The 10923-nt window shown below is 56.0% G+C and overlaps 1 protein-coding gene across 2 annotated transcripts in view; it reads right to left on the bottom strand.

The window, feature by feature from the left end:
* LOC134428842 (peroxisomal acyl-coenzyme A oxidase 1-like) overlaps window positions 1-10654 on the bottom strand; it is a 71066-nt gene extending 60412 nt beyond the window's left edge. Inside the window, exons 1-4 of one of the 2 annotated variants that reach the window (XM_063175841.1) lie at window positions 10360-10505; window positions 2610-2709; window positions 1755-1909; window positions 586-709 (exon numbers count right to left, since the gene is read on the bottom strand). In XM_063175841.1, the coding sequence (XP_063031911.1) occupies window positions 586-709; window positions 1755-1909; window positions 2610-2709; window positions 10360-10433 (453 nt within the window). In that variant the 5' untranslated portion in view covers window positions 10434-10505. Of the gene's footprint in view, window positions 1-585; window positions 710-1754; window positions 1910-2609; window positions 2710-10359 lie in introns of both variants that reach the window. The other variant, XM_063175840.1, reaches the window with a different exon arrangement.
* Between the last annotated feature and the right edge of the window lie 269 nt (window positions 10655-10923).

Here is a 10923-nt window from a genome sequence, read left to right on the forward strand (position 1 = left end):
TACTATATTGTTTTTATATTATTACTGAATTATTCTCACTACCTCCAACAGCCCTGGGTTACATTGAGCATGCATATATTATTATGTTTATTTCTCTTATTTATATTTATTATTTTATATTATTACTGGATGATTCCCACCACCTCCAACATCCCTGCATTATGCTGAGCATGTATATATTATTCATGTTTATTTCTACTATTTATATTTATTGATACATTATTATTTTTATATCATTATATTAATTTTTATATTATTACTGAATGATTCCCACCACCTCCAACATCCCAGCATTATGCTGAGCATGCATATATTATTTATGTTTATTTCTATTATTTATATTTATTATTTTATATTGCTATTTTATATTGCTATTTTATATAATTATATTATTTTTTTCTATTTTTACTGAGTGATTCCCACCACCTCCAACAGCCCAGCATTATGCTGAGCACGCATATATTATTTATGTTTATTTCTATTATTATGCTGAGCATGCAGTGGCTGGCACAACCCTAGAGACAGCAGCAAACACTGTCTGTCCTGGCAGGAGATGGAGAGAACCCCCAGCCCCAGGTGTGTTACCATCTTCTGCTCCAGGATCCTGGCCCAGTCCAGCCTGGGCCCCAGCTCAGGGAGGTTCAGCTGCTCGTAGAGGGCGCGGTACTCGGCACAGAGCTGTGTCACACGCTCGTGGAGCTGCTGGATGCTGCAAAACAAAGGAGAGGCACAGGTGCCTGTGTCACTCAGGGTGCAGGACAGCCAAGGTGGAGCCCAAATTTCACCCCCAAGGCCCGGGTGCTGTCCCTCTGTGGCACTGGCCTCCTTCAGCATGTGTTACAGGGCTTGCAAGGGTCTTCAGGGTGAAGAGAGAGGCGAGAATGTTGACTTCATGTTCAGAAGGCTTGATTTATTAGGTTATCATATATATTACATTATTACTATGCTAAAAGAAATAGAAGGAAAGTTCTCAGAAGCTAGCTAAGCTAAGAATAGAAAAGGAATGAATCAACAAAGATCTGTGTTTCAGCACAGAGTGAGACCCAGTTCTGCCGTGAGTGGTCAGTAAATCCAAACATTTACCCAAAACCAATCATGGATCCACCTGTTGCATTCCACAGCAGCAGATAACCATTGGTTACAGTTTTTTGCTGAGGCCACAGCTTCTCAGAAGGGGGAAAAATATCTTAAAGAAATGATTTTTATGAAAAGATGTCTGCGACAAGCATGTCCAGCCCTTGTCCTGCTGTTCTCCATCTCCAGGGATGTCCCAGGAATTGCTGCCCTCAGGATGCTGCAGGGAGGTCAGGGCTGCCCTTCCCAGCTGGGGAACTTCCCTCCTGATTTCTGCATAAAGGGCTGGAAGTGAGGGGAGAAAAGCACCAGAAGCCAACTGTAGCTCTTCTCCCACTCCAACAACACCTCTGGCTCTGTGCTTGCCCCAGATTAAAGGTATTTATTTTAGGGAAGGCAGAGGAAAAGGGGATTTTCCCTGATAGTGGGGCCACATTTTAGCTCTGCATTTTTCTAGTACCTTTTATAAGGGCTCCCAAAATACTGGAGCCTCTTGGGCATCCACCCTGCATACCAATACCTTTATAATAAATTGGCAGAAAAAAATATTTTAAGGCTAAATTCTGTGGGAAGAGGAGTGAAACTACCACTTATGGCAAGGAGTGGAGCTCATTCCATGTCCTGAGGAGGGTCCCACTTGTTCAGTGCCCTCATCACACCTGTCCCTCCACTGTACTCACTCTTTCTCTATCTCAAGAGCCTGTGGGTGTTTCAGCCTCTTGGCACGGTCCACATCCAGGAAGAGATCCTTCAGCAGGGTCTCAGCTTCCTTCAGATTCCTGGCATTCTCTGTCTGGAACTCAAAAGCTTTGTTCTTCTGGTGATTGCTGGAGTCCTGGAGGCCAGAGAGACAGAGGAGAAAGCCTTGTTGGACCACAGGGACCTACCCACACTTTCCTTGGCCAGCACAGAGGCTCTGCATCCTCCACAGAGCAGCCACAAAGAGCCCTGGTGCCCAGGCTCCTGCCCCAGCTCCCTCCCTGCCAGGGCCTTTGTGGGTCAGGCTGGCAGCCCCTGGGGCTGTGCTGCCACAGCTGAGACAGCCCTGGCTGTGCAAAGCCTCAGGCACTGAGCAGAGAGAATCTGAGAAGCCTCAGGATGCTGCCCCAAGGGTTGGGAGGCTCTGAGGGGTGTCTGTTCCTCCCCAGCCTCGGGCCAGCCCCCAAACCTGCAGCAGCACACACAGAGCAGACACCTGACCTGCTGCAGTCCTGGGTGCTGAGAGTTTGGGACTTTCTGTGCAGACAGACCCTGACCCCCAGGAGAGCACTGCATTTGACCTGAGGCTGTGGAGAAGGCTTCCAAAATTGATTGATAGCACTGGGATTATGGGTGTGTAGTTTGATTAGAAGTGTGTAATATCATAGGATGGAAAATTTAGAGGTCAAGTCTTAGAATACAGTAATATATATAAAGCAAGATGGAGGTTTTAGGGTGGAGGCTGGTCCTTCTTCTTCAAAGGTTTGGGTGATGTTCTGGACAGTGCATTTCTAGGCCAAGCCTTTCACCTCCCACCACCCCCTGCCACGAGTGACCTGCTTGAGTCTGGACTGAGTCTCCAGGATGTCCTTCTCCACCTGGTCAGCATTTGTCTGCATGCGGGAGATGAGCACGGCCAGCTCGTTTGTGGAGGACCTGGAGAGGAAACAGCAAAGCAGGTAGGTTGGTAAAGGTTCATGTTGTGGTATGCTGTAATGTCCCATTTTGGCCTTCCAGGTCACTTTCCCAGGTGTGCCTATACCTCTCTCCCTTCCCCCTTGCCCCCATGCTGAGTGAGTCCTGTCAATCAGGCTGAACATTCCAGCAAGGCCTCGTGTGGTTGGTCACGTTCAAAGGATGCCCCTATGCCCAGGGGTCATTGGCCTGTCTGGGTGTCATCTTCCCCTGAGACCCTGCCCCTCTCACCTGGTTGGTGGCTCACCTGTACCTCCCCTCCCCCTGTCCCTGAGCTTAAAAGGTGATCAGACCATGCGGCTGGAGATTCTGTTGGAGCAGTTGCTCACGTTCAGACCTCTGTAACCATGGAATAAACCTCTGGACATTAAACCCTCCAGCAGAATCCTCTCCTTTTTCTCTTCACCATCGCCTGAAGCCATTCCTCCTGAGGTAAACGGGGTTCCTAACAAGCCTGGACTTGTTCAGTGCCCAGCTGCAACCACCAGCAAGCCAAGGTATCTCTGGGGTGATACACCGCAGTTGCTGCCTTTGGCCCAGCAGCGAGGGTCAGACTGGCCCAGGCACAATCTAACTGGGAATATTGGGAGCCTTTTTCCAATAGGTTCAGCCCCTCCATCCCTGCCCAGGACCTGCCCCAGGCCTTCCCTCATGTCCCCGGGGTCTCTCAGGAAAGAGCCTGAGCTGTGTCCGAGGGCAGGGGCACACACAGGTGGTCAGTGCCTGCTGCTGCCCTCAGAGCTGCTGTGCTCAGAGTCCGGGGTGGGGTTTTGCCACCACCCAGCCCCTCTGCACAACTCCCTGCTGCAGATGCTCCAAACTTCATGTGCGTTCAAAAAAACATCAGAGAGGGAAAAACAATAGAGAAAAAAGGGGAAAAACCCTGCTGTAGGGCTCCCAAAAACACCAGTATGGGGGTGGAAGACCCAAAGCCACAGAGGGCTGGAGGCCAGGGGAGCACCCTGCAGAGGCAGCACAACATGCTCACCCTGTTTGGGGGTGCTCCCCTGGGTGCTGCTGGCATAGGTGGGCTCCAGCCCATCCCAGAGCTGCCATCCTGTTCCTGCCCTCCATCCCAGAGCTGCCATCCTGTTCCTGCTTTCCATCCCAGAGCTGCCATCCTGTTCCTGCCCTCCATCCCAGAGCTGCCATCCTGTTCCTGCTCTCCATCCCAGAGCTGCCATCCTGTTCCTGCCCTCCATCCCAGAGCTGCCATCCTGTTCCTGCCCTTCAGCCCAGAGCTGCCATCCTGTTCCTGCCCTCCATCCCAGAGCTGCCATCCTCCTCTTCCTGCCCTTCAGCCCAGAGCTGCCATCCTGTTCCTGCCTGTTCCTGCCCTCCATCCCAGAGCTGCCATCCTGGTCCATGTGGAGCTCTCCACAGCTGGGCCAGGGAGACACTGGAGAGCCCAGTGCCACCCCAAGACTGGGCTGCAGGGCACAAGGACTTGCTGTGCAGACCACAAGCCCCTCTGGGTGCTGTAGGCTGCTGTGGTGTTTTCAGAGCTTGGGGAACAACACAAAGCTGAGTCAGGGCAGGTTTAGGTTGGATATCAGGAAAAGGGTTTTGTACCCAGAGGATGCTCGGGCACTGAACAGGCTCCCAGGGAAGTGGTCACAGCACTGAGCCTGTCTGAGCTCAAGGAGTGTTTGGACAGTGCTCTCAGCACATGGTGGAATTCTTGGGGTGTCCTGCACAGGGCCAGGAGCTGGATTTGATCCTGGTGGGTCCCTTCCAGCTCAGGACAGCCTGTGGTTCCCAGACTCCAATTTCCCAAGGCCATGGCAGAGCTACCAGCCCTCCTCACCCCAGTAGGGCTCCACTGAAGGTTCCCAACAGCCATTCCCTCCTGCTGTCACCTCAGTGCCACCACACATCCCATCACAGCCCTTGTCCCACCCTAGGGAACGAGCAGCCCTGCTGGAACAGCTGGATCCAAAGGCTCAGCCAGGCACAGGATGGCTCCCAAGGCTCCCTGCAGACAAGGAAGCACAAAGCTCAGTGCCACCTTTGTCCCCGTGTCCTGTTGTTTCTGACAGCCCTTGGGGACAGCACTGGCCCTGCCCTGCAGGCAGGGAGAGCATAGCCCTGCCAGGAGGGTGGGCAGGGACAGCAGCACCAGGGATGGAGCCTCGGAATGCTGCTGAGGGGACAAAGTTCAGCAGAGCTGAGCACATTGTGTGCTGGTGCTGGCAGCTGAGAGCAGGGAAGAGTCTGAGCAGCAGCACTGGGACATCAATGGGGGTCAGCTGGAGTGGGGACACGTCTTCAGGGCAGGTTGGTGCCTCTTTGGTGGAAGAAGAAGGTAGGAGAAAGGTGATGTCCTGCAGCAGAGCCACCACACCTGCCCTTTAGCCATGTGCCTTCCTTCCAAGCCCCTGAATCAACAAAGGATGGGGGAAATGCTTCCCTTGATGGCTCTGCCATTGCTCCAGCTCCTACTCGAAGCTCCAGCTCATTCCAAAGGCTGGAACTGGTGCTGGGATGTTAATTTATTACAGCCCCAAGTGACTCTGACATGCCAGGGAGTGCTGTGGTCACCCCAAGCCAAGCACTTGGGTGCCACAGCTCCCATCTGAAGTGAGCTCAGCCCCCACTGAGCAGAGCCCATGTGGCTCCAGAGGGAGCACAGCCCCAGTGCCCCTGCTCACAGCGTCCTGCTGTCTCCTTTCCCCAGCCCCTCCCTTGTTTTTAATTTCCCAAGCTCTCAGCTGCCCCAGGTTTGGGGCTGGCCGTGCCTGCAGTGCTCATCAGGAGGTGAAAGGGAACTGCTGAGCTGGGCAGTGCTGCTCTCCGGGTCTAATTCCAGGGACTGTGGAGCCCAAACAGAGCATCCATCACCACCAAAGCATCATTCCCTGCTACAGCCTGTGTTTAACATCCCGTTAATCATCCCTCCTACTCCATCGTGCCCTTTCTCGCTGTAACCCGCGGTGCCCAGGGAGATGCACAGGGTGGGTGGGAGCAGCACAGGGCTCGGTCCCTGCGAGCCTGAGCGTGCCGCAGGCTGGAGCTCCCGGAGGTGCCCCCTCCCCAGGAGGTTACACAACCTCCCACTCATCCCTGACACGCCTGGAATGAGGTGGTGTCCCATGAGCAAATACTTGAGCACCACCCAAATTTCCTGCCCGGGCTCTGTGGCAGGGAGGGGATGTGAGTCACGGGCTGGGCTGGGCTGGGCCCGGAGCCTCTCCCAGAGCCCGGGAACAGCATCGGCCCCAGCAGCTCTGCCTGAACCCAGCTCCTGCCTAAAGACCTCCATGGGGTGTCCTGTTTGAGCCCATGTGGCTGTGGCTAACTCTGTGCTGCTCCAAGAGGGGAGAAGTGAGGATCCATCCTCCCCAGGATGGTAGATCACCAACAATAAACAATCCTGCTTATTCCTGCTGGCACTCCCCTTCTGGTTGAAGGAAACACTGGAGCACTCCATCCCTTATTTCCTAAGGTTGGACACAGGAACCTGCTTTGTTTAGGCTGAGCCACAACAAAACTGTGGCCAGAAAAGATGTCAGCAACCTCGTGGTCACAGGGACTCAGCCCATGCCAGGCTGTGCTGCACGGAGCACCTGAGGCTGGAGGGCAGGATGCTGCTGCCAACAGCCTGGTTTTCAGGAAAGGGGGATAATTCCTGGAGAACATCACCTCAGGAGGAGCAGGGTGTGCTGAGGGGAGCCTGTGCAAACACCCACACATAGAGCCTGTGGATGCATCCTTGTCCCTCCCTGGGATGTCCTCCTGTCCCTCCTCGGGGTGTCCCCCTGTCCATCCCTGCTCTCACTCAGCCAGAGCTGGGCCCTGCATTTCAGGGTGGACATGCTGCCACCTGGGCTGTGTGAGGCACCTGGCATCAGGTGGGATACAGGCAGCCATTAGCTGATGTTGGACACCCCTCAGCCCCCCGAAATTCAGGTCCAGCCCCACACACAGAGCATGGGACAGCCACAGGCCTGGGATGGCTGAGGGCAAGCTGGGCAAAGCTCCTCCTCAGCAGCCAGGGCAGCCTCCTCCCCAGGGCCATCTCATGCCTAGGTGAGGCACAGCACTATTATTAGCATTATTAATTGGTTCATTTCTCCTTCCACTTTCTGCCTCCTGGACAGTCCAGCTGCACAGCACGGGTGGTGTCTCCCAGCAGCAGCAGGACTGTCCCCACTCCTGGTCACCCCTGCCAGGGCACTTTGGGCAGCACCACAGCTCCACCCACAGCAGTCCCTGACCCCTCTGTCCCTTCCTCGTGGGGTGAAAAGGGCCCAAGGCTGGGTCTGTTCTCCCTGACACACACAAAAGTCCTGGCACGTTTTGGTTTGCCAGCAGATCCCAGCAGAGCACCCCTGAGCCCCGGGTCAGTACCTGAGCCCTGCCAGTCCTGGGTCAGTCCCTGAGCCCCTGCCAGCTCTGGGTCAGTACCTGAGCCCTGCCAGCCCTGGGTCAGTACCTGAGCCCTGCCAGCTCTGGGTCAGTCCCTGAGCCCCTGCCAGCTCTGGGTCAGTACCTGAGCCCTGCCAGCCCTGGGTCAGTACCTGAGCCCTGCCAGCCCTGGGTCAGTACCTGAGCCCCTGGTCAGTACCTGAGCCCCTGCCAGCTCTGGATCAGTACCTGAGCCCTGCCAGTGCTGGGTCAGTACCTGAGCCCTGCCAGCCCTGGGTCAGTACCTGAGCCCCTGGTCAGTACCTGAGCCCTGCCAGTTCTGGGTCAGTACCTGAGCCCCTGCCAGCTCTGGGTCAGTACCTGAACCCCTGCCAGTCCTGGATCTGAGGAACTGAGGATCAGTACCTGAGCCCTGCCAGTCCTGGGTCAGTACCTCAGCCCTGCCTGTCCCCACACTGCTCCAGACTGATGGGAGCAGCAGAGGCAGATGGTGGGAAAAGCAGCAATCCCAGGAGACACTTAAATCCCAGGAGGTGCCTTGCCATCCACCTCCTTTGTCAGAATCACACCCAGGCACAGCCAGTCCAGCCAGATCCAATCCAATTCCACCTTCCCAAGAGTTTTCCCTTTCAGCCCTGCAGTGCCTCCACCTGGAGCAGGGCACAGCCAGGAAGCTCCTGGGGCACAAACCTGTGCTGCTGATGCTTCCCTGGGGTGCATCCACCAAGGTGAGACAGCAAAGGGCCCTGGCAGGAGGCTCAACACCACAGCCCCAGGGACCAGGAGCCCTCTGTGGGGGTCCAGCTGCTCATCATGAACCCCAGAGAAAAGCAAATTCAGCTGCTGCTGGGGCTCTGGCCTTGGGACCACCAAGAGAAGCTGTGGGCCACCAACACTTTCTTGGGGCCATCTGCAGAGCGTGTGCTGCTGGCTGCTCCCAAGACAACTCATCCACCTTCATTTTCTCAGCTACTTTGGGCACTGACCCAGCCCCAGGCCATGGCCAAGCAAATGAGGCTGTGTCTGATGGTTGGTGCCTCCTGGAACAAGCACAGCTCAGGAATTGCTGTGCTGCTGGCTCCAGCCTCCATCCTGCAGGGGAAGAGCTGTGAGGTCTTGCTGGGATGCAGCTCCAGTTATTCTGGGAGGTTCATGCTGGGGCAGAGCCTGCCCAAACCCTCAGCAGCTGCTGAGAAATCCCCAGGCTGCTCTGGGAGCTGGCTGGGGAGGTGCAGAGGTTGCATTAGTGAGGCTGAATAAAGCAGAGCCTGACACAGCTCCAGGCTGCTGGGGAGGTGCCTCAGTGCAGCCAGGCCCCAGGCAAAGCTGGGTGCTCAGAGAGCCCCCAGAGCTGCCTTTGAGGTGAGTTTGTGCATGCTCAGCTCCACTGAAGGTTCCCATGGCAGGGTCCAGCTGCTGACACCCCTCAGGCAGCCCCAGCCTTTGGGGGGGTCACCTTGTCCCCAGGCCCTGCTCCCTGCCCAGCTCCCCCTCTCAGTGTGCTGGCTGACCTGGGGTTTGGCCCCAAAGCAGCACATTGTGACCCCCCAGGTGTCCCCACAGACACACACACTGTCCTGGAGTGCTTCTGGTGGCCCCAGAGATGTGGCCAGCACCCCCTTCACCCTGCATGTCCCCTTTCCTCAGCACAACCCCTGGCTGCTTCCTCAGCTTCCAGCCATGGCAGGGCAGAGAATTCCCATGGAATCAACCAACCCTACAACCTGCAAATTTGCTGAGGAAGGTGGAAAATAATCCTGATTTAACAAGAGCAGCTGGAGGGAGGGCTGAGATCTCCCTGCAGGAGTTCCTCCTCCCAGAGGAGTCCCTGATCCTTGGGAAGCACCACACATCTCATTCCCTCAGCACTGAGGGACTCTTCATAGAACCACAGAATGGTTTGGGTGGAAGGGGCCTTAAGGACATGGCCAGGGACACCTTCCCCAGAGCAGGGTGCTCCCAGCAGGTCTGAAAGAGGCAGACCCAGGGATGAGACCTGGCCTGTCCAGGCTGGGGCAGAGCAGCCACCAGCAAACCAAACCCTCCATGTCCTTCCCCTGAGCAGCAGCAGGCTCAGCATCCTTCTCCAGGGATCCAGGGCAGCATCCCAGAGCCTCCCACAGCCAAGGAACCCCAGAGCCTCACACAGCCAGGGAATCCTGGAATCCCAGAGCCTCCCACAGCCAGGGAACCCCAGAGCCTCACACAGCCAGGGAATCCCAGGATCCCAGAGCCTCACACAGTCAGGGAACCCCAGAGCCTCACACAGTCAGGGAATCCTGGAATCCCAGAGCCTCACACAGCCAGGGAACCCCAGAGCCTCACACAGCCAGGGAACCCCAGAGCCTCACACAGCCAGGGAACCCCAGAGCCTCACACAGTCAGGGAACCCCAGAGCCTCACACAGTCAGGGAACCCCAGAGCCTCACACAGTCAGGGAACCCCAGAGCCTCCCACAGCCAGGAAATCCTGGAATCCCAGAGCCTCACACAGCCAGGGAATCCCAGGATCCCAGAGCCTCACACAGCCAGGGAATCCCAGGATCTCATACCCAGCTTGGGATCTGCATCAGCACCGAGCATACCCCATTCCACCCAAGCACAGAGGCTATTTTTATCCTGCTCCTACCTGCCCAAAAAGGGCTTTTTTTGCACCTCCCTGTTCAGTGACCACAGCTCTGAGCACATTCCAGGGGCTGCAGACACTGCTGGGAAGGAGCATGAAGCCCACCAGAGACCAGGACAGCAGCCAGGCAGCACATTGGGGTATCAGCTCCCAGCAAACCCCAAACTTCTGCTGCTCCTCGGGGGGATGGCACTTAGGGGGGCTTAAAAACCACTGATCCACAGGGGGATGGCACTTAGGGTGGCTTAAAAGCCACCGACCATCCATCCCTTGTCATCCTGCAGGGTCACACAGCACTGACAGGGGTCACACAGCACAGACACAGAGAGGGGGGACACACAGACACAAAGAGGGATCACAGAGCACAGACACAGGGATCACACAGCAGTGACACAGAGAGGGATCACAGAGCACAGACACACAGACAGGGGTCACAAAGCAGTGACACACAGGCAGGGGTCACACAGACTTAGAGAGGGATCACAGAGCACAGACACACAGACAGGGTCACACAGACACAGAGAGGGATCACAGAGCACAGACACACAGACAGGGGTCACACAGCAGTGACACAGAGAGGGGTCACACAGCAGTGACACACACAGGGGTCACACTTACTTGCTCGGTTTGACAGGGGAACCTCTGCTGGGGGAACTTCTGCTCGGGGAGCTTTTGCTCACCCCCTTGAACATGTTGGCGAGGTCCCAGCTGCTGTCCCGGGCTCGGCACGGCTCTGGTGGCTCCCTGCTCTGCTGTGTGGGATGGAAGGACAGCGCTCGGCGGCGCATAAAGAGCAGCTCCTGCGAGGCTCCTCCCCGAACGCAGGTGAGCAGCAGCAGCGGAGATGGAGGCACCTCTGAAAAAATGACTCGAAAAACCAGTTTAGGGTGGAAAGAGCAGAGCCCCAGAGGGAGAACGGGAGACCTCGCCCTGGCTCGGAGAGTGTTCGGGCTCACAGAGCCCCAGCCGAGCAGCAGCTTCCCAGCAGAGGGACGGAGAGCACCGTGCCGGCAGGAAAAGCCTGGGAATGTCACTTGCAGGGAGTGCACTGCAGCCATCGAGGCACATTGTAAAGCATCTCCTTGCAGCCTCTGTTTAAAGTACTACAGAACAGCAGAATCCCCACGGACAAAACCAGCCAAGCGTTTCCAGCAACTCTCAGAACATTTTCAGTCCAGCATT

The sequence above is a fragment of the Melospiza melodia genome, chromosome 24, assembly GCF_035770615.1.
Source record: "Melospiza melodia melodia isolate bMelMel2 chromosome 24, bMelMel2.pri, whole genome shotgun sequence".
Lineage (NCBI taxonomy): Eukaryota > Metazoa > Chordata > Aves > Passeriformes > Passerellidae > Melospiza > Melospiza melodia.